Source organism: Balaenoptera ricei, chromosome 9, assembly GCF_028023285.1.
Source record: "Balaenoptera ricei isolate mBalRic1 chromosome 9, mBalRic1.hap2, whole genome shotgun sequence".
In the NCBI taxonomy this organism is placed as follows: Eukaryota; Metazoa; Chordata; class Mammalia; order Artiodactyla; family Balaenopteridae; genus Balaenoptera; species Balaenoptera ricei.
Window position 1 is genome coordinate 11,153,633 of NC_082647.1, and position 23,994 is coordinate 11,177,626.

Below are 23,994 nucleotides of genomic sequence, written 5' to 3' on the forward strand. Positions count from 1 at the left end.
GGATGGCAGACTCTATTCCCCTGCATAGGGGTTAAATGAAATAGTGCATATACTCTACTTGGATTTGTAACTTGTGTGTTTTTTTATCCTTGTATTCAGTGACCATGTGTGGAGCATCTGGTCTGTGCCAGGCACCAACAGTGAATAAGACAAAACTGAGTGTCCTCTTTGAGCTTTTTTCCTAGTGAGGGAGGATCTAGGTACTTGGTACATAATAAGCATTCGGCAAATGTTACCTCATTGTATAAGAAGTTATTGTATAACACAGTTTAACAGTAGAGCTTGCCGTATGATAAAATCATGGCACCTTATTATTCTCTTTGGGCTGACAGTACTTGGGGAAAGGAGAGTTCTAATTATCTCCTCACACATCCCTACAATGGCTCCTGCTTCATCAGGGCTCAAACGAAGGAACTGCCAAGAGTATTAGATGACAGCTTGCTGTGCTGGCACTTACTATTCAGATGCTAATGGAATAAATTCTTTGGCTTTTATACTTGGGAGCAGATTGTATCTGTCTTCTTTAGATTTCATTCATAATCTTATTCACAGGTTCCTTTTAGCTTGTTAGGTCTGTAATTTTAGGATCATGAGTTGATTAACAAAAATAATGTTAAGAACTACTGCATTTTAACTTCAGTGTGTCACGTCTAAAGAAGACATTCACAGTCTTACAGCTATCTGGAACACCTTGACATCGCTCTAAGCAATAATGCCAATAACAGCCATATCATTAAAAAACAACAACAACAACAATTATTTGAGTCTTCAGAATATCCAGCTGAAATTATCAGGGAAGGGAAAATGGTGATCATTATAACTGAAAATGGCCTAAAATATATTTTACTTTGGGGCTACCACTTCTCTCTCTCTAGGTTTTTCTGCTGCCATTATCTCTGTTAAAAGATAAACGGAGGCACATTAAAATTCGCAAGAGTTTATTTGAGCAGACATCTATGTGAATCAGGCAGCCCCTGATTAGTAGTTAGTGATTGGCTGTTCTTAAATTTCATTTTCTCGGGTGACGGTATATTTACAGTTGACTCTGGCTTAGGTTTGCCTTTGCTTTTACACAGGCTGAGAAGGCATTACCGCCAGCCCAGTCTCATGACCTCCTTGTTTAACACCTCTTTTCCCCATTCACAGCGTTGGCTGCTTTTTTGTGTGTTTGACCCCTTGTGGCATTTGGTATTTTCTCTGCCTGGAATGCCCTACCTCTTCTGCCCAGGGCGTTCATAGTCACCTTCATGACAGCTGGAGTGTGTCTTCTGTGACACCCCTGTCCCCCTGGGGGATTTTTGTTTCCCCTCCTGTGGGGATTTCACTGTTTTAGCACATTGGGTTTGGTTTGTTTAATCTGTTGTTCTTTGCACTATTTTGGGACTTATTTTCCTCATTGGCCACAAAACATGAATAGCCATCTTAATATCATCAGCTCTTTCATGGCATCACAGGGAAATAATGGCTTTTAAATATAAACATTCGTTTCTGTTAGAAAAGCAGAGAACAGTATGATCATTCTCTAATACCCTAGTGTCTTTTATCCTGGCATCTTAATTCCATAAACTTCAACTGATTTATTTATCAACTTCATACAACTCACCAAATATTCATGATGTTGGTGTAAAATAATAGGGAGGGTAGCTTAAATACAGGTTTTAATTGCAACCATGAATTGTAAGATGCACTATTTTTAAAGATGCCATTAAAAAGGGGGAAAAAAAGACAAACTCTGACACAGTGCGAAGATACCACTGATTCTAAAATACATTTTGGTTTTTATTTACTTATTTATTTATTTATGACTGTGTTGGGTCTTCGTTTCTGTGCGAGGGCTTTCTCTAGCTGCGGCGAGCGGGGGCCACTCTTCATCGCGGTGCGCGGGCCTCTCACTATCGCGGCCTCTCTTGTTGCGGAGCACAGGCTTCAGACGCGCAGGCTCAGTAGTTGTGGCTCACGGGCCTAGTTGCTCCGCGGCATGTGGGATCTTCCCAGACCAGGGCTCGAACCCGTGTCCACTGCATTGGCAAGCAGACTCTCAACCACTGCGCCACCAGGGAAGCCCTAAAATACATTTTGAATGCATCCTAAACTACATTTTAGAAATGCTAAAATGTACAAAAATGTTCATTTTTAAATCGGTGAAATATGGTCATGTTATACCTTCTAAAAAGATTTAAGAACTCCATTGAGGAACAAAATGTGAAATTGGTTTCCATTTGGTTTCCTTTCCTTCATTTGCCTTTTGGTAGATATGTGTATCTGCCAAAATCATTAATGAGCAGGGAAGTCGTCAAATGCCAGATGGCTGGAAGATGGAGGACTGCTTGTTCAGAGGATCTGGGCACCCATCAGATTACCTAATCTGCTTTCATAATATTAGACATAACCTACAAATAAACAAAGTAAGAGAATTGTGAGTAGAGAGTTGATTAGTCATGCATGTTCATAAAAGTTTTGAATAAATTCTGATCATGTTTGAAAAACTTTGAATTACAAGACATTTTATGAGAAACACTGCAAGTTGCCCTGTAAAAGGATTTGGAGCTAAAACTAACATTGGATGCATATTGAGAAATGAGTTCTTTTGCTTCAGAATCTCATGTGATTGCTCGGTACAAAGGTTAGTTGTAAGAGCATGAAGATTAGTTGCATTTGACTTGATGCAGCTAATATGTCAGGATTCGTCATGTGCTAGGTGGAGATAAGGAAACCCTGGTAATGGTTTGGTTATTCTCCAGGTTTCTGCCAGCTTTTTACATGCTGTACTTTGGCAGCTTGTTGATTGTTTTGTATTAATACTGAAGTCATAGAGGACTATGGGCATGGTACCAACTCTCCTACTTTGAGCTAATGTGTAGTGGAATGGGCAGTGGACTCACTGATGAGTGGTCTAAGTCTAGCCTCACCTCAACTTCTGGCAACAATGAACTGTTTAGATCTTAACTCTCTCACTGGACCTTGAGTTCTTTGGATGTTGACTTCTTTTTGATGATGAGGTTAGAAATAATGATGTTCACCCTTTTTCTCTTCATGATCTCAGTCTGTTACTTTTATAATGCCATCGAAATAGAATTCAGTTTTGTAGCTGGTTTAGAACTGGGCCATATACCTCCATTAAGTGAGGGGCACGAATATTGAGCCTGCCCTGGTTTGTTCTTTATAGTAAAAAAAAAGAAAAAAGTTCCAAGATTGTGTTTCTGTTCATACAGGGTATGGTGACATTAGAAGCAATTTTGTAAGACACAAAGTCTTACAGATTAATTGGGAAGAAATAGACTCACAGACATAGAAAACAAACAGTGGTTACCAAAGGGGAAAGCTGGGTGGGAGAGCGATAAATTAAGAGTTTGGGAACATACACACACTACTATGTATACAACAGGTAACCAACAATGACCTACTATATAGCAGGGAACTGTTTTCTATAACTTGTTACAACCTATAATGGAAAAGAATCTCAGAAAGAAATATATATAGATAGATAAGATATTATATAATCTGAATCAATTTGCTGTATACCTGAAACTAACACAACATTGTAAATCAACTAGACTTCAATAAAAATTAAAAAAAATAATAAATTGATAAAAGGTTGATTGGGAAGAAATTTGGGACACTGTAAAATTATGACGGTTAGGTTTGTGTACAAGTGTGTATGGTTAGTTGTAGAGTACCTATTTTAGTGATACAGGAAACAGCACAGTGAGTGGTTTTTAAAGTTTATGTTAGAAACAGTTATTTCATGACTTCTTTGTGCCAGGGCCTAGGCTAAATTTTGAAGAGAAAAGGGATGAGTAAATTATTTTTTTACATGCCTAAAGTGTATCAGCTGTTGTTAAGAAGCATATAACAATTATTAGCAGAAGGAATTAAATATTATGGTTTTTAGGTGAGAATGATTAATGGGGGGAAAGGGAGAGAGGTTGGAAAAAAGAAAGTAAAATATTTTCTCTAAGTTGTGAAAGATAAGAAAGTCCTTGCCAGGGGCAAAAAGCTGTGTTTGTTGAGTATTTATTTACTTTGTGCCCAGCACTGTACTCAGCTATGTGTTATATCTCCCTGACTCTTCCATACTTGGTGGGCTCAGAGTTGTTAAATCAGTTACTCAAATACCACAAACCACACAGCCAATAAGTGACAAAACTGGGATTTGAACTAGGTTTGTGAGATCCCACAGCCCATGTTCTTAATCACTGTACTATTCTAGAGGGCATTCGAGGCAGCAGGAAAGTCGCGCACAAAGACCTCAAAACTGTGCAAGTACCTGCTGTGTTTACAAAACGGTGAACAAGTCTTGACTAGCCTAGACTAGAACCTCCACGTGGCTGAGAGGTAACCGAGTCTCTGACCCAGTCCCCTGCCGAACAGGATATGCTGTTTAGTCATTGATTTATTAGATCAGTGTTATTGAGCACTTACTGTGTGCCAGGCATTTTGCATGGTGCTGGAGGTTCAGAAATGAACACGAGGCTTTGCCTTCAAAACCCAAGTCTAGTAGTGATACCGTTATTTTCAGGTATGATTCCTTGCTTTGTGCATTTGCCTAGAAAATTCTTCATACAGTCTTTAGATAAATTTCTCCATTTTTGTATTTTATAGTTTTAGAACTATGTTCAAATACTTACGTCTATATATATATATGTATACACACACACACACTGTAAACACATATACCATGTGTACCCACACGCTGTATAGATGTAATTTCATAACTCTATTCTACAATTAATTTTAGTGTGTGATATGAGGCAGGGACTTAATAGCATCTTTATCTTCAATTTTCTTCTGAGTAGAAGGCCCCTTCATTTTCCCTATTGAATTACTGCTGCTTTGATATTCTAGGTTGTTCATAATTTCAGGGCTCCAACTATTGGCTTAAAAACTGCATTGTGCATGCTGATAAAATTCTTTATTAAGTTCTATAAACAAATATTAAATGAATTTGTGAACAAATGAACAAAAATGCATATTGCTTTAAGTGACACGTGGCTGGTGCTGCTTCCTCCCTCTCCCCAACCTTACCCACTTACGGCAACTTTTTCTTTTCTGATAGAAACGTCATTTTGAGGTCTAGGCCTGCATGTTCTCAGTTTTCTAATCTGATGTAATGTGCTGTCTTGGCTCATAAATTTCCCCTTTTACCTCCTTTTAAAAAAGCTTTTAAATATAATACAGACTTGATTTAAGAATTTATATGACAGGCAAATGCAGAAAAAGTTAATGATTTCCTTCTCCCTTTTTTATTCTCATTCTCTGAAGATAATTGGTTTTAACATGTTATATACCTTTTTCTTGTTCATGTCTGGTAACTACTGATGAAGAGAAATGTTCCATGTGAGAGAACTATGAAAATACTAATAGAATTGGGAATTGGGACATGGGTAAATTCTTAAGGTTAACATTGATTTATAAAAATCTTATCCTAAGCTTTGAAGAACAAATATTTTCTAAGTTCTCTACAACATATTTCAGTGGAGGAAAACACTCTGTTTTGCTCTTTGAAACAGAGTAAATCACATCTCCCTTTGCTGTCCTGAGAATCCTGTTGTAAGTCTCTTTTCCTAGCTTTTTAAAGGACTTTTAAATCAACTTAGTCTAATTAGCATAAATTACTTGATAATTTTGGGAGGAAAGAAAGCTAGATAGTGTTACACAAATTATCTGCTCTTAATTCTTACTCTGAAACCTAAATACTCTGTTATTTTAGTGACTCTTTGTTATGTTCCAATGTGGTATTTAAAGATTGTTGGCTACCATCTTATTTGGGGTGGTGGACATTGCCTGGGAAGGATTCTTTTCTCTCCGTCAGTTAAACTTGTTTATTTTACTTTTTTCTTTTTTAATAATATAAGCTCAGGGTACCAAATTCATACGAAAGATTAACAGGTAAAAAGTAATGCTCCCTTCTGTTTTCGTGCTCCAGCTAACAGTTTTCTTCTTTGACATTCTTGGCATTTGCAAAAATACATGTATATTTAAAAATTTTTACACACATGGTTGTGTAACATATCCATTTATTTGCTTTTTCCACTTATTTTTATCTTGGAGGTTTTTCCACAATAAATAACATAGAGCTGTTCCACTGTGTGGGCCATAGCAAAGGCCACCACTAATGGATTGTTTTCATTCTTTTTCTATTAAAAATAAAAAACAAACCCTTTGGATACCCTTGCTTATAGACTATTTTGTGTAGATATCATTCCATGAAAAAAGAAAAAAGAAGGAGTAGTAGAGAAACCTGACCTTTTCTGTTTACTTCACCTGGACCTGGATCTGATTAATGCCACTAAGGTGTTGTGTGTCAGAGTGCTTACCTGCGACCTAGTGCACATCATTTACTGGTGTCAAATATCTGCCTGCTGACTGTAGGCATTGCTCTTGAATTCTCTAAAAAGCCCACAGTGCCCATGGGATAAAAATGTTCACCTAGCCTGAGTTTAGTAAGATTTCCACTTGTGTGGGTTTGACTCTTGATACGGTATAATCAGAATTAGTTCATGGTACACAGTTCTTCTGTGAGTTTAAATCTATGTATTTTCTTCTCTCAAAAGAGGAAACAGGGCTTCCCTGGTGGCGCAGTGGTTAAGAATCCGCCTGCCCTAAAAAAAAAAAAAAAAAAAAAAAAAAAGAATTGGTGGGAAAAGTCCTGAATTATAGGCAGATCTGATGTCCTATGCCTGTTAGTTAACCCCAACTGAATTCCTGTTTTTAAACCTGTGGACTCTCAGCTCCTGTAGTCCGTTTCTTAGAGCAGTCGTTTTAAATGTTCCATTTGACTTCCACATCTTCACTTTGTTTCTTGTTTACTTTCTTATAAATAAATTGACCGTGCTCTGCCTCTACCTCAATTTTGTATGTCTCTGTGGCAGGTCATCCTGTGCCTCAATCTCAACACCTGTTTTTATCAATAGTATGTAAGCCACAGGGCAGGGGGAGGGGGGAGGGAGTGCTGATTCCTGAACAAGACTACTTTGTGCTCTATAAATACCTGTTAAATGAATAAATAGATTATTTCCCTTCTCTCTCTTACTTCCCTCCTCCTAATTCGAATATAATATTTTCTATATTTAAAATACCTTCTCTGGGCTATGCTGCCTTTTTCCCCCATTTCTCACAGTTCAGTTTTTACTTTTTAAGAAGAGGCATCTCTCAGTTTTCTAACTCCTTGTTCTCTTTACTATCTTGAGGCTGCCTCCGTGAATTTTTACTTTTCTTTGAGATTTTCCCACCCTCGTTGGCCTTTTCTCATTGTCTAGTCTCCGTGACGTCTCCTTAGCATGCTGTTATTGACGGCACATTCTTGGAATTACCCTCTTAGTTCTTTTAGCTTTCTGGCTTTTTCTTCTGTATTTCCTTTGTTGACGTCCTTCTGTTCTGTAACGGTGAGCAAAACATGACGATTTTGTGTTCGTAATTTGTTCTTTTCTCTCTCTGCTCTTTCTTTGTAGTATCTCAGCTTGTGTCTGTGCTTTGACCTTTAGCTATCATCTCTGTATGGATGATCCCCCGTTATACATAAATTGCCTTTACTACTCATTTCTCTATCACTCTAAATACTTCCTGGTGCCTCGATTGAAATTCCTCCGTCATCCTAAACAGCATGTCTAAAATCTGGGATATTAGTATTCATGTCTTAGGTGCACGTCATTAGGGTGTTGCTTCCTAAACTTTCCATGGTAACAGTCCTACTGGCAAAGGATAGCAGCTTCCTGTGTGTTGTTTTCCTTGTCTGGAATGCCCTTTGCTTTATTCTGTCCAACTACTTCTTTTTAAGATCAAGTTCAAAAATCTGCATATCACAAAGATTTCTAGGATGACTCCAGATCTTACTGACTTTCTAGGCTTTGAACTTCTGCCACATTCATTTATCTGTTACCCAGCACTCCTCATATCCTTGTGTTGTACTGTATTGTGGAATAAATCGTCTTTATTATAAATGTCTTATCTCGCAGATACCCTGTAATCTTATTCCTCTTTGCACTCCTAGTGCCTGGTATATAATCGGCACTTAATAACGTTTGCTGTGGATGATGCCATCCTCTTTTCATTTCCTTATCTTGTTCCATTTCTAACACTGAGATTGCTTTAAAAAAAAAGTTAATTTTTCTTATCACCAAACAAACATTTCTTTCCATAAATGAAATGGAGTGCTTGGACTGAGCTGAATGACAGATTTTCAACAGCCTGATTGCATTCTGCTTTGCACTATTTACAGTACATTATAAAAGGCTTGAAACGATTGTTGGAGAAGTAACTTTTTTCCATCTTTCTTAGTCTTTTGAGTGTCATCTAAACACTTGGAATAAAAGAGTCATGAAAAGAACTAGTAGGATTTTGTGGAAACAAAGTTTTACATTGGAGAGTTCAAGATAACTCTGGGTGGAGGGAGAGAATGAAAGTGAAGGAGAGAATATGAATAAATGAGGATGAAAATGCATGTGAAAGTACACACCCATTAGACCCACGCTGCTTGACAAACAACGTCAAGATGATAGCAGACCAGCCAGGCAGAAGGGTACTTGAATCAAAGTGTTACATATATCAAAAGGATAAGAATTCACATCAAGGGCATTTTTGCTGCACACCCTGTACAAAAAGAAGCGTACCCAATTGTCTTTATGATAAACTATTTTTATGATAAATTTCTCAGCAATATAGTAATGTGATGGACATATTGAATAAAGTAGATCCAATTAACCCATGGTATCTTTTAAAATTCAGGTGTAAGAAATTAGCTGTGATTAAAATTTAGCTCTGTGTAGACTGCAAATCTGGTTTAAGAGAGTATGATTCCAGAATCATATGAGGGGAATGAAAGACTTGGTTCACTTGTTTACTTTATTTTGCTTTTTTTCCCCATAGGGAGTTTGAAATACTGCCTTGTGATTCTGAATCAGCCTTTGGACAAATGTTTTCGTCATCTTTGGTGCAAAGGTAACCTTAATTAGCATTTATATTTCTTTGCTTTCTTACTCTACTTGGGACTGATGTGACTGTTAAATATCCCAGAACCCAGCTGGAATACCAAAAGTGGAATTTAAAATAAGGTGATTTAATTATTGAATTATCAGAAGAATCCATTTTTGCTTCTCCGTTAACCTATTTATACATGTGGTTTCCACAGCGTGGACCTCCAGGGACAGAATTACAATGTAGCATCACTCTATTGCATATCGTTAACTACTGTATGGATGTTTATCCTGAGTACTCAACAAGTATTTGTTCAAGTGTAAATATTTTTGGCACCAGTGACAGCAAAAAGCATCCACAAGCCTCCCTCATTCCGGCATTCAGTAATTAGGTATCTGCAGGGTGACTGGATTTGCAACATTAAAACAGAAGACATGTTGCCACTATATTAGAATCTCTAGGGATTCTGAAAAATATAGTTAAAAATGGAATAGTTTCACAAAATTAAACTCCTGTGAGGTTTCATGTCAAAAATAGGTTCTATTAACTCTTTTATATTATTCTTTGATTTTTATGGAATGAACTCAAGAAAGTGATGTTAAATAGCATCTGCTGTTTTGAACCTCTGCGCTTCTTTAATGAAATCTTGAGATTTTTTTTCAAAGGGATCCTTCTGCTATGTTATCAATGTAAGTTTTGGGTCAAATGATAGGCAGAAGAACTTGATTTGTGATATATTGAAGCATATGCCTGATCCTGTCTCATCAGCCCAGAATTCTTTATTCTCATCATTAAGCTTGTGTGTCTTAGAGTGCAAATGTATTATGGTAATAAGTTCACATCTGGACAAAGGTAGTTGTGATACTAGAGGGAATAAATCATTATACATGATTTTGTGAAAAGAATTTTTCTTGTCCAATAGGATCATGATGAAAACTCTTGGTATTCTAAACTTAGCCATCTTTAAGTTGGGTAATGTAAACTCTCACATTATAGTTGTACTAACATTGCCCTCACGGACAATTACTTAAGTATTATCTTTCATAACACTTACTACTCATTTACTTGTAATTAGGTAGTTATTTGGGTACCATAAGGCCAAAAGGTCTTTTTTGTCACTTTATCTCTTTTGCCTAGTGCTGTGTCTGGCACATAATTGCTTAGTAATTACAAGGAATAAAAGAGAGAATTTAATATGGTTGATATTGCAATTAAATACCAAAGCAAACTGCTTAGGCACATCTTTTCTACCTGAACTTATTACATCAGGTTTTATGATGATTTTAGGAGAGTGTGTGAGCAACTGTGTTTTACTGCAAACATTAGAAATAGACAAAATATTCATTGATAGGAACTGTTGGAAACCTTGGATAATGAAAACCACATCTTAAGGCTCATATTTTGGGGAATTAATGGTCCTATTTTGCACGTAGTGTGAAATGATGTAGATTTTTGAGCTGATTGAAGTTCTTCGTCTCATTAGTTTTTCTGCAGTAAATTTGATCTGAAAAAGTCTCAGGCCTGACATTAACCCGCTAATCATTTGATTTGCATAAAAAAATGAACACTTGGTTAGTATGTATCAATATACATGAAGAGAAGTAAAGGTATCTAAAGTGTCCTGTGTACTGAAATGGTTAGATAATTCTCATTTCCAAAATAACTTTTCTTTAGGTTATTGAAGTGTTAAATTCTTTCATATATGCCTCTAGGATAATTCTTGGCATTTTTGGAGCCATGAACCATTATAAAAATCAGATCTGTTAACAAAGACTAAGGGATAGGTTTTTTGTGAATCTCATAACAGAGGCTGTGGGTTTATGTTTGTCTTGCTGTTCTTCCAAGTAAAGGCAATGAAACAGGGAAACTATGAGCTTGAGTTGTTGCTTTTCACAACAGAGAGAGCCCCAGAAAAAAGCAGCATCGTGGGTTTGGGAGGGAAGTCAGCATTGTGGTTTGGGATTTCATTTCAGCAAGTAAGTCATGGCTGGGGGCTGCCATGCTGTTCCTGTTGAGCTCATATGTACAACATTTTCTGTAATTTCTGTGGATGTGAAGATTTGACAGGAGCAGAAATTAAGGGGTGGAAGCTGGACTGCTAGCCTAAAACACAGAAAAATTTGAAGGCTGCTACACAATATAAGTCTCTTATATAAAATCTATATTTTACCTTTAACCTATAGGCCAAGGGCTTCTGTTCAGTAGGTATTTCCTGAGATTCATTTCAGGGGAAAGACTACTTTGAAGGTTTTAGTTTCTTCCTGCAATGTTTAAGTGGCATGTTGTAAAGTCTAGTTTAAATGACTAAAGGAGGGATTCAAGGGAGATTAAGATTATAAAAGTTTTTGAGTGTGTTTTCCCTTTAGTGCATCGTGAAGTTTTAATGATTTTCTTGGTCACAAGCCTTGGAATAATAGCCCTACATGTCTAGCGTTTTTGTACTCTGGGTTTAATCTGGGGACATAAAGTAAGTATTTGGTAGGTAGGTAGATAGATAAAACGACAGAAATATAGTTAGTGAGTTTCTCACTAACTTTCCGTAGCGATCAGAGATTATTGGCCTTTGTGACTATTGCCCTCAGATTTCTTAACCTTTTTTTTTTTTTTTTCTTTTTTTTGGGGGAGGAATGGGCACAGTCATGAACTGTCTATAAAAGACTGAAATGTACACCCTTTTTAGCAATACGCAGTGAATCATAAAAGAAAGTGTATTTCTTTAAATTGTGTAATTCCACTTCTGGGAATTCATCCGGAACGGAGGGCGGGGGGAAGCAACCAAAGACGTAACCAAAGGTTTACAAGCAAGAAACTCAACCTTATTAATGATGGGAGAAAACTGGAAATAACCTAAATATCCAGCAGAAAGGGTGTGACAAAATACAGCATGGAATATCCATCATAAGGAATCTTAACACAAACCTCCAAAACTGCATTTCTGAAATTGGTTATTTTTTTGATCATTTAATTAATTAATTTTTTAAGTTTAATTTTATTTTTTTATACAGCGAGTTCTTATTAGTCACCCATTTTATACACATCAGTATATACATGTCAATCCCAATCTCCCAATTCATCACACCACCACCCCCACCCCCTCTGCTTTCCCCCCTTGGTGTCCGTACGTTTGTTCTCTGCATGTGTGTCTCATTTTCTGCCCTGCAAACCACTTCATCTGTACCATTTTCTAGGGTCCACATATATGCATTAATATACGATATTTGTTTTTCTCTTTCTGACTTACTTCACTCTGTATGACAGTCTATAGATGCATCCATGTCTCTACAAATGACCCAATTTCGTTCCTTTTTATGGCTGAGTAATATTCCATTGTATATATGTACCACATCTTCTTTATCCATTCATCTGTCGATGGGCATTTAGGTTGCTTCCATGTCCTGGCTATTGTAAATAGTGCTGCAATGAACATTGGGGTGCATGTGTGTTTTTGAATTATGGTTTTCTCTGGGTATATGGCCAGTAGTGGGATTGCTGGATCATCTGGTAATTCTATTTTTAGTTCTCTAAGGGACCTCCATACTGTTCTCCATAGTGGCTGTATCAATTTACATTCCCACCAGCAGTGTAAGAGGGTTCCCTTTTCTCCATACCCTCTACAGCACTTGTTGTTTGTAGATTTTCTGATGATGCCCATTCTAACTGGTGTGAGGTGATACCTCATTGTAGTTTTGATTTGCATTTCTCTAATAATTAGTGATGTTGAGCATCTTTTCATGTGCTTCGTGGCCATCTGTATGTCTTCTTTTGAGAAATGTCTATTTAGGTCTTCGGCCCATTTTTGGATTAGGTTGTTTGTTTTTTTAATATTGAGCTGCATGAGCTGTTTATATATTTTGGAGATTAATCCATTGTCTGATGATTCGTTTGCAAATATTTTCTTCCATTCTGAGGGTTGTCTTTTCGTCCTGTTTATGGTTTCCTTTGCTGTGCAAAAGCTTTGAAGTTTCATTAGGTCCCATTTGTTTATTTTTGTTTTTATTTCCATTACTCTAGGAGGTGGATCAAAAAAGATCTTGCTGTGATTTATGTCAAAGAGTGTTCTTCCTATGTTTTCCTCTAAGAGTTTTATAGTGTCCGGTCTTATACTTAGGTCTCAAATCCATTGTGAGTTTATTTTTGTGTATGGTGTTAGGGAGTATTCTAATTTCATTCTTTTACATGTATCTGTCCAGTTTTTCCAGCACCACTTATTGAAGAGACTGTCTTTTCTCCATTGTATATCCTTGCCTCCTTTATCATAGATTAGTTGATCATAGGTGCGTGGGTTTATCTCTGGGCTTTTTATCTTATTCCAATGATCTGTATTTCTGTTTTTGTGCCAGTACCATATTGTCTTGATTACTGTAGCTTTGTAGTATAGTCTGAAGTCAGGGATCCTGATTCTTCCAGCTCTGTTTTTTTCCCTCAAGACTGCTTTGGCTATTCGGGGTCTTTTGTGTCTCCATACAAATTTTAAGATTTTTTGTTCTAGTTCCGTAAAAAAATGCCATTGGTAATTTGATAGGGATTGCATTGAGTCTGTAGATTGCTTTGGGTAGTATAGTCATTTTCACAATATTGATTCTTCCAATCCAAGAACATGGTATATCTCTCCATCTGTTGGTATCATCTTTAATTTCTTTCATCAGTGTCTTATAGTTTTCTGCATACAGGTCTTTTGTCTCCCTAGGTAGGTTTATTCCTAGGTATTTTATTCTTTTTGTTGCAATAGTAAATGGGAGTGTTTCCTTAATTGCTCTTTCAGATTTTTCATCATTAGTGTATAGGAATGCAAGATATTTCTGTGCACTAATTTTGTATCCTGCAACTTTACCAGATTCATTGATTAACTCTAGTAGTTTTCTGGTGGCATCTTTAGGATTCTCTATGTATAGTATCTTGTCATCTGCAAACAGTGACAGTTTTACTTCTTCTTTTCCAATTTGTGTTCCTTCTATTTCTTTTTCTTCTCTGATTGCCGTGGCTAGGACTTCCAAAACTATGTTGAATAGTAGCGGTGAGAGTGGACATCCTTGTCTCCTTCCTGATCTTAGAGGAAATGCTTTCCGTTTATCACCATTGAGAATGATGTTTGCTGTGGGTTTGTCATACATGACCTTTATTGTGTTGAGGTAGGTTCCCTCTATGCCCACTTTCTGGAGAGTTTTTATCATAAATGGGTGTTGAATTTTGTCAAAAGCTTTTTCTGCATCTATTGAGATGATGGTATGGTTTTTATTCTTCAGTTTGTTACTATGGGGTATCACATTGATTGATTTCGTATATTGAAGAATCCTTGTATCTCTGGGATAAATCCCACTTGTGTATGATCCTTTTAATGTGTTGTTGTATTCTGTTTGCTAGTATTTTGTTGAGGATATTTGCATCTCTATTCATCAGTGATATTGGTCTGTAATTTTCTTTTTTGGTAGTATCTTTGTCTGGTTTTGGTATCAGGGTGATAGTGGCCTCATAGAATGAGTTTGGGAGTGTTCCTTCCTCTGCAATTTTTTGGAGGAGTTTTAGAAGGATGGATGTTAACTGTTCAGTAAGTGTTTGATAGAATTCACCCATGAAGCCACCTGGTCCTGGACTTTTGTTTGTTGGAAGATTTTTAACCACAGTTTCAATTTCATTACTTGTGATTGGTCTGTTCATATTTTCTATTTCTTCCTGGTTCAGTCTTGGAAGGTTATACCTTTCTAAAAATTTGTCCATTTCTTCCAGGTTGCCCATTTTTTTGGCATAGAGTTGCTTGTAGTATTCTTTTAGGATGCTTTGTATTTCTGAAGTGTCTGTTGTAACTTCTCCTTTTTCATTTCTAATTTTATTGATTTGAGTCCTCTCCCTCTTTTTCTTGATGAGTCTGGCTAATGGTTTATCAATTTTGTTTATCTTCTCAAAGAACCAGCTTTTAGTTTTATTGATCTTTGCTATTGTGTTCTTTCTTTCTATTTCATTTAGTTTTGCTCTGATCTTTATGACTTCTTTCCTTCTGCTAACTTTGGGTTTTGTTTGTTCTTCTTTCTCTAGTTCCTTTAGGTGTAAGGTTAGATTGTTTACTTGAGATTTTTCTTGTTTCTTGAGGTAGGCTTGTATAGCTATAACCTTCCCTCTTAGAACTGCTTTTGCTGCATCCCATAGGTTTTGGATCATCGTGTTTTCGTTGTCATTTGTCTCTAGGTATTTTTTGATTTCCTCTTTGATTTCTTCAGTGATCTCTTGGTTATTTAGTAACGTATTGTTTAGCCTCCATGTGTTGGTGTTTTTTACGTTTTTTTCCCTGTAATTGATTTCTGATCTCTTAGCGTTGTGGTCAGAAAAGATGCTTGGTATGATTTCAGTTTTCTTAAATTTACTGAGCTTGATTTTGTGACCCATGATGTGACCTATCCTGGAGAATGTTCCGTGCGCACTTGAGAAGAAAGTGTAATCTGCCGTTTTTGGATGGAATGTCTTATAAATATCAGTTAAATCTGTCTGGTCTGTTGTGTCATTTAAAGCTTGTGTTTCCTTATTAATTTTCTGTTTGGATGATCTGTCCTTTGGTGTAAGTGAGGTGTTAAAGTCCCCCACTGTTAATTGTGTTACTGTTGATTTCCTCTTTTATAGCTGTTAGCAGTTGCCTTATGTATTGAGGTGCTCCTGTGTTGGGTGCATATATATTTATAATTGTTATATCTTCTTCTTGGATTGATCCCTTGTCATTATGTAGTGTCCTTCCTTGTCTCTTGTAACATTCTTTATTTTAAAGTCTATTTTATGTGATATGAGTATCGCTACTCCAGCTTTCTTTTGATTTCCAGTTGTGTGGAATATCTTTTTCCATCCCCTCACTTTCAGTCTGTATGTGTCCCTAGGTCTGAAGTGGGTCTCTTGTAGACAGCATATGTATGGGTCCTGTTTTTATATCCATTCAGCAAGCCTGTGTCTTTTGGTTGCAGCATTTAATCCTTTCACCTTTAAGGTGATTATTGATATGTATGTCCCTATTACCATTTTCTTAATTGTTGTGGGTTTGTTTTTGTAGGTCCTTTTCTTCTCTTGTGTTTCCCACTTAGAGAAGTTCCTTTAGCATTTGTTGTAGAGCTGGTTTGGTGGTGCTGAATTCTCTTAGCTTTTGCTTGTCTGTAAAGCTTTTAATTTCTCCACTGAATCTGAATGAGATCCTTCGTGGGTAGAGTAATCTTGGTTGTAGATTCTTCCCTTTCATCACTTTAAGTATGTCGTGTCACTCCCTTCTGGCTTGTAGAGTTTCTGCTGAGAAATCAGCTGTTAACCTTATGGGAGTTCCCTTGTATGTTATTTGTCGTTTTTCCCTTGCTTCTTTCAATAATTTTTCGTTGTCTTTAATTTTTGCCAGTTTGATTACTGTGTGTCTTGGCGTGTTTCTCCTTGGGTTTATCCTGTATGGGACTCTCTGTGCTTCCTGGACTTGGGTGGCTATTTCCTTTCTCATGTTAGGGAGTTTTCGACTGTAATCTCTTCAAATATTTTCTCTGGTCCTTTCTCTCTCTCTTCTCCTTCTGAGATCCCTGTAATGTGAATGTTGTTGCATTTAATGTTATCCCAGAGGTCTCTTAGGCTGTCTTTATTTCTTTTCATTCTTTTTTCTTTATTCTGTCCACAGCAGTGAATTCCACCATTCTGTCTTCCAGGTCACTTATCCGTTCTTCTGCCTCAGTTATTCTGCTATTGATTCCTTCTAGTGTAGTTTTCATTTCAGTTACTGTATTGTTCATCTCTGTTTGTTTGTTCTTTAGTTCTTCTAGATCTTTGTTAAACATTTCTTGCATCTTCTCGATCTTTGCCTCCATTCTTTTTCCGAGGTCCTGGATCATCTTCACTATCATTATTCTGAATTCTTTTTCTGGAAGGTTGCCTATCTCCACTTCATTTTGTTGTTTTTCTGGGGTTTTATCTTGTTTCTTCATCTGGTACATAGCTCTCAGCCTTTTCCTCTTGTCTATCTTTGTGTGAATGTGGGTTTTGTTCCACAGGCTGCAGGATTGTAGTTCTTCTTGCTTCTGCTGTCTGCCCTCTGGTGGATGAGGCTCTCTAAGAGGCTTGTGGAAGTTTCCTGATGGGAGGGACTGGTGGTGGGTAGAACTGGCTGTTGCTCTGATGGGCAGAGCTCAGTAAAACTTTAATGCTTGTCTGCTGATGGGTGGGGCTGGGTTCCCTCCCTGTTGGTTGTTTGGTCTGAGGCGACCCAACAGTGGAGCCTACCCAGGGTCCCAGTGCACACACTGCTTTGTGTGTGCCCTCCAAGAGTGGAGTCTCTGTTTCTCCCAGTCCTGTCGAAGTCCTGTAGTCAAATCCTGCTAGCCTGATTCTCTAGGAATCTGATTCTCTAGGAATTCCTCCTCCCGTTGCCAGACCCCCAGGTGGGGAGCCTGACATGGGGCTCAGAACCTTCACTCCAGTGGGTGGACTTCTGTGGTATAAGTGTTCTCCAGTTTGTGAGTCACCCACCCAGCGGTTACGGGATTTGATTTTGTGATTGCGCCCCTCCTACCGTCTCATTGTGGCTTCTCCTTTGTCTTTGGATGTGGGGTATCTTTTTTGGTGAGTTCTAGTGTCTTCCCGTGGATGATTGTTCAGCAGTTAGTTGTGATTCCGGTGTTCTCGAAAGAGGGAATGAGAGCACGTCCTTCTACTCCGCCATCTTGAACCAATGGTTGGAGCCTTCTTAACCTCTTTCTCTCCTTTTTTTTTTTTGAGTCAGGCTTTCTCTTCCAGTAAATGCCTTTTTCACACTGACATATATAGTAAATGAAAGAGATAGGGATGTCTGTGTTTGAACAGCTCTGTTTATTTCTTGTTGTGGTTCAGTGTTTCTCATCTTGGGGTCACCAGGCTTACCAGGGTCCTCAGAGATAGTAGGAGAGCTCTCCAAACTACATAAAATTGAAATACAAAAAAGAAATAAGAAACCCAACAGACATTCATTTAGCTGGGATAAGTTTACATAGATTGATTATATATCAAATTTCTAGGAGTTTGACTTCTTAAAGTATGTCCTCATTTTTCACGAGTTCATAACCTCTCCCTGCCTCTTCCATTTGACCCACAGAACAGTAGTGACCACGTTAATCGGATTATGAGTTGATTATCAGATTATGTCAGTGTCAGGTGTTTATCTATGGTCTCACACCTTTTTTCCCTAATAAGGAATTACTTTCCTTCACTTGATTTCTTTCTTTTATTTCCCTGGTAACCAGTCTTAAGACCATATCAAGGTATGGGAACATACTCTGTTCATTTTGGATGAGGCTTAAGTCATGAAATATTTGACAAATTTGGTAGGTGTTACAGGTTAAAGGGAGGCACATGTGGCATTTCATGAATTGAAATATAATCAAGCTCTTTGATTTTATAGTATCATTGCTTCCCCTTCTGTTCTGTTTGTAAGTGACTGATACCTGTTGTGGCCCTTCTGTGCCAGGCATTGGGCTTGAAGCTGGAGACAGAATTGTGGGCTCTGGGTTGTGACTGGAATGGAGAGCATGCGGGGGTGGGGGGTGGGTGGGAGGGACACAGGTACAACCTGTTCTTGAAGGCGGCATCTTCTTCAAGAGCCACAAGGCCTCAGATGGAACTTGATCTATCCCTGCTTCTCAACAGCTGTGAAATTATTGTAGCATTTGATTAATTGCATCTACTTTGCTCACATCTGTATGCTTTTCTGTTTTTAAACAAAAACATCTTAGCTGAGTAAAACATTTGTTAACAAAATCGTGACTTACTCTGCTAATTATACTGATATTGTGCTAGTGATTAGTATTGCCATCAGATTTAAGTTTTAAGGTGAAGTGGAAATCTGCTATAACGCACCTTGTTGTATTGACCCTTTCCTTCATGAATTATGCACCCCAGGACTCTGTAAGCCTCTTTTCCCCTGATTATTTGATGTTTAAGGTCAAACCAAAGTTAAGAAATTTATATTAAGTTTTCCTCTTCCTTTGCTCTTCTACTATACCATTTCTCCATTCTGTGGGAGTTTCTTACCTCACTTCTGGTGTCCGTTTTGTTTATTCTCATTGAAATAAGAGAAATTGGATACTTGCACTCTTTATGTGTAGATTGGTTGAATTGGTTGGTAGCTTTAATAAACTTGGTATCAGTAGCTATTTTATTCCTATTATATGTATTTGTATACATTATCCCTGTTAGAGGAAGTTCAAGGGAAACATACTTTTTGATAATCACCTTGAAATTTCAGAATCATCATAGGGTTGTTCCTAAAGCTGACTCTGAAAGGGCTAGTCCTAGCCCATCTTTTTTTTTTTTAAGAGTGTGTTTCTAATATAGTTTTATCTATGGCCTCATCTTCCATTACTACCCCATCCTATGTATTTAGTGTTGGATATAATAGAACTGCCTTCTTTTTTTGTGCCTGAAATAGATTTTTACTTATTCATCTTACAAACTTCAACTCATCCTTAAATGTCCAACTCAAATGCCACCTCTTGTGTACAAAGCCTTCCTTAACGTGCCCAGGTAGAGATTTTCTCCCTAGTATTTGTACTTTGTTTCTTTTACTTATAAATATCACCTGATCCCTCCTTGAGAATAAGCTTCTTGAAGAAGGATACAGAGTGTTTAGCTGATGGTGTTTTCCTCCTAGTTCTGTGACACTAGCCTGGGGGCAGCTATTGTAGGTCATCCTAGCAATTGCTGAAGGTCAGTGTCTGTCTTTGGTGCTTTCTAGATCCTGGAAATCCTCTTGCCCTGGTGTGAACCAGTTAGCGGGCAACAGATGGATGCAGGTGCACGCTCTCCCTCCCCCTCCCCAGATTCCTCTTTGGTTTTCAGCCTAGGTTGGGTCCCTTTTCTACTTCAGCTAAATTGGAGCTCTGTCAATCATTTTTTTCCCTCTGCTCGAAGACTCCCAGATGCTTATTTTGTATTTCCTACTATAACCAATCAGAACTGCTATTTTCATTAATCTCATCTTCTTTCCTCATAGCTCATGTGCAAGAATGTATTCCTTTTTTGCCTCTTTGGTTTTATGTCTTTGACAGTTGAAGTGCTAACAAATGTGTCATTGGAATATATCCTCTTTGTCCATTAAGGTATTATGGTTAAGGTATATCTTTTATTATAGAGAAGGATATAAAATTATGCAATTAAGCAATACCTTTATCTTCTAACATTAGTTTCTAAAGAGATTTATCATATATTTTTACTGTAATGCTTATAATGCTCCTTTCTTTAAAATAATTTCTTTGTGAGAACAGTAGGTTAACCTTATTTTTGAGAATATAAATGCTTCAGTTTTTCCATGGATTTTAATCTTTAATTATACAATATGTGCGCATTGTAAAAATTTAAAACATCACTTTTTATAATGAAAAAGTGTCAGTCCCCATTAACTATTTAATATTCCCTTCATTATTTGTTTTATGCTTGCATTTTTTTCTTTTTCATTATTGCCCATGAAATGATTTTTATATGTATTTTTAACCATCTATTAGGGTAATAGATGAAATGCTACGACTACATAGGAAAATGACCCGAAAATAGTGATTGCCAGGCCACGTGACTCTGTATCCTTTATGGCAGTTAGTGTAGACATTTTGACTGCTTGTTTTACTCTGTTTTTTTCTGCTATTTAGATCTGTGTCCTAACTGGTATGTCGGTTTTTAATGTAACTAGAAAATGGCTTCAAGTCAGTATGGCTACTTACGTTTATATATATATATATATATATTTTTTTTAAACTCATTCATTTATTTACTTACACTTGCTCCATGTTTAACTTACACACACACACTTGCTGACGTTAAGCCCAGTGAAGTGAGCCTGGCGTGTGATTAGTTAGAAGAGTATAAGCACATTATTAATAGTTATCCTTGCTAGGGAGGCTGAGTAGTACCTTTGTGGTGAGGTATCCTTACTGAAATAAAGTAAAAGTGAAAAAAAACAAAACAAAAAAAACAACAAAAAAACACAAACCCGAAGCATTCTATCTCTGCACGAAGCTGATAGTGGAATACTGCGTAAACCTAGATAAAAGTAAAGCATCACCTTTGGGTTAACTGTCCAGGAGGGAATTCATCATTTTGCATTTCTTAAAGTTGATGGTGTTCAGCTCTTTAGAAGGTGTCCTGTCATTCTCCCAATCAAAGTATTCGGGTCTTAGATGGCCTTCCCTGAAATGCAGATGTTGTCATGTACAACAGTGCTTCCCAGAAATTTGTTATGGAGACATAAAGGCTCTCCATGATGGCTTTTCTCCATTTTTGTTATATAGAGCTTATTCAGTTAGTTTGAAGGACTTCTGAAAGAGCAGGCTTTGAGAAGCAATCAGAGAAACATGGTGTGATTTACCTCCATTTCCCCCACGTTGTGTAGTGTATTTTACCCTTAAGAATCTGCAAACAGAAGATTAACCAAGATGGCGGAGTAGAAGGACGTGCTGTCACTCCCTCTTGCGAGAGCACCAGAATCACAACTGGCTGCTGGACAATCATTGACAGGAAGACCCTGGACTTCACCAAGGAGGATACCCCACGTCCAAGGACAGAGGAGAAGCCACAGTGAGACGGTAGGAGGGGCGCAATCAGAGTAAAATCAAACCCCATAACTGCTGGGTGGGTGACTCACAGACTGGCGAACACTTATACCACAGAAGTCCACCCACTGGAGTAAAGGTTCTGAGCCCCACGTCAGGCTGCCCAACCTGGGGGTCAGGCAACGGGAGGAGGAATTCCTAGAGAATCAGACTTTGAAGCCTAGTGGGAATTGGATTGCAGGACTTTGACGGGACTGGGGGAAACAGAGATCCCACTCTTGGAGGGCACACACAAAGTAATGTGTGCATCAGGACCCAGGGGAAGGAGCAGTGAGCCTGGGGGAGACTGAACCAGACCTACCTGCTGGTGTTGGGGGGTCTCCTGCAGAGGCGAGTGGTGGCTCTGTTTCACCGTGGGGATAAGGACACTGGCAGCAGAGGTTCTGGGAAGTTCTCCTTGGCGTGAGCCCTCCCAGAGTCTGCCATTAACCCCACCAAAGAGCACGGGTAGGCTCCAGTGTTGGGTTGCCTCAGGCAAAACAGCCAACAGGGAGGGAACCCAGCCCCACCCATCAACAGTCAAGTGGATTAAGGTTTTACTGAGCTCTGACCGCCACAGCAACAGGGAGGGAACCCAGCCCCACCCATCAACAGTCAAGTGGATTAAGGTTTTACTGAGCTCTGACCGCCACAGCAACAGTCAGCTCTACCCACCACCAGAGCCTCCCATCAAGCCTCTTAGATAGCCTCAACCACCAGAGGGCAGACAACAGAAGCAAGAAAAACTATAATCCTGCAGCCTGTGGACCAAAAACCACAGTTACAGAAAGATAGAGAAGATGAAAAGGCAGAGGGCTATGTACCAGATGAAGGAACAAGAAAAAACCCCAGAAAAACAACTAAATGAAGTGGAGATAGGCAACCTTCCAGAAAAAGAATTCAGAATAATGATAGTGAAGATGATCCAGGACCTTGGAATAAGAATGGAGGCAAAGATTGAGAAGATGCAAGAAATGATTAACAAAGACCTAGAAGAATTAAAGAACAAACAAACAGAGATGACCAATACAATAACTGAAATGAAAACTACACTAGAAGGAATCAATAGCAGAATAACTGAGGCAGAAGAACGGATAAGTGACCTGGAAGACAGAATGATGGAATTCACTGCTGCGGAACAGACTAAAGAAAAAAGAATGAAAAGAAATGAAGACAGCCTAAGAGACCTCTGGGACAACATTAAACGCAACAACATTCGCATTATAGGGGTCCCAGAAGGAGAAGAGAGAGAGAAAGGACCAGAGAAAATATTTGAAGAGATTATAGTCGAAAACTTCCCTAACATGGGAAAGGAAATAGCCACCCAAGTCCAGGAAGCGCAGAGAGTCCCATACAGGATAAACCCAAGGAGAAACACGCCGAGACACATAGTAATCAAAGTGGCAAAAATTAAAGACAAAGAAAAATTATTGAAAGCAGCAAGGGAAAAACGACAAATAACATACAAGGGAACTCCCATAAGGTTAACAGCTGATTTCTCAGCAGAAACTCTGCAAGCCAGAAGGGAGTGGCATGATATACTTAAAGTGATGAAAGGGAAGAACCTACAACCAAGATTACTCTACCCGGCAAGGATCTCATTTAGATTTGATGGAGAAATCAAAAGCTTTACAGACAAGCAAAAGCTAAGAGAATTCAGCACCACCAAACCAGCTCTACAACAAATGCTAAAGGAACTTCTCTAAGTGGGAAACACAAGAGAAGAAAAGGACCTACAAAAACAAACCCAAAACAATTAAGAAAATGGTCATAGGAACATACATATCGATTATTACCTTAAACGTGAATGGATTAAATGCCCCAACCAAAAGACATAGACTGGCTGAATGGATACAAAAACAAGACCCATATATATGCTGTCTAGAAGAGACCCACTTTAGACCTAGGGACACATACAGACTGAAAGTGAGGGGATGGAAAAAGATATTCCATGCAAATGGAAATCAAAAGAAAGCTGGAGTAGCTATACTCATATCAGATAAAATAGACTTTAAAATAAAGAATGTTCCAAGAGACAAGGAAGGACACTACATAATGATCAAGGGATCAATCCAAGAAGAAGATATAACAATTATAAATATATATGCACCCAACATAGGAGCACCTCAATACATAAGGCAACTGCTAACAGCTATAAAAGAGGAAATCGACAGTAACACAATAATAGTGGGGGACTTTAACACCTCACTTACACCAATGGACAGATCATCCAAAATGAAAATAAATAAGGAAACAGAAGCTTTAAATGACACAATAGACCAGATAGATTTAATTGATATATATCGGACATTCCATCCAAAAACAGCAGATTACACGTTCTTCTCAAGTGCGCACGGAACATTCTCCAAGATAGATCACATCTTGGGTCACAAATCAAGCCTCAGTAAATTTAAGAAAATTGAAATCATATCACGCATCTTTTCTGACCACAACGCTATGAGATTAGCAATGAATTACAGGGAAAAAAACGTAAAAAGGACAAACACATGGAGGCTAAACAATA

General features: G+C 38.0%; 1 protein-coding gene across 1 annotated transcript in view; it reads left to right on the forward strand.

Moving 5' to 3' along the window:
• Window positions 1-23,994, forward strand: part of TPK1 (thiamin pyrophosphokinase 1) — a 351,616-nt gene that overhangs the window by 51,863 nt on the left and 275,759 nt on the right. The window contains exon 3 of the mRNA XM_059932608.1: window positions 8,866-8,937. Within this exon, the coding sequence (XP_059788591.1) occupies window positions 8,866-8,937 (72 nt within the window). The remainder of the gene's footprint in view (window positions 1-8,865; window positions 8,938-23,994) is intronic.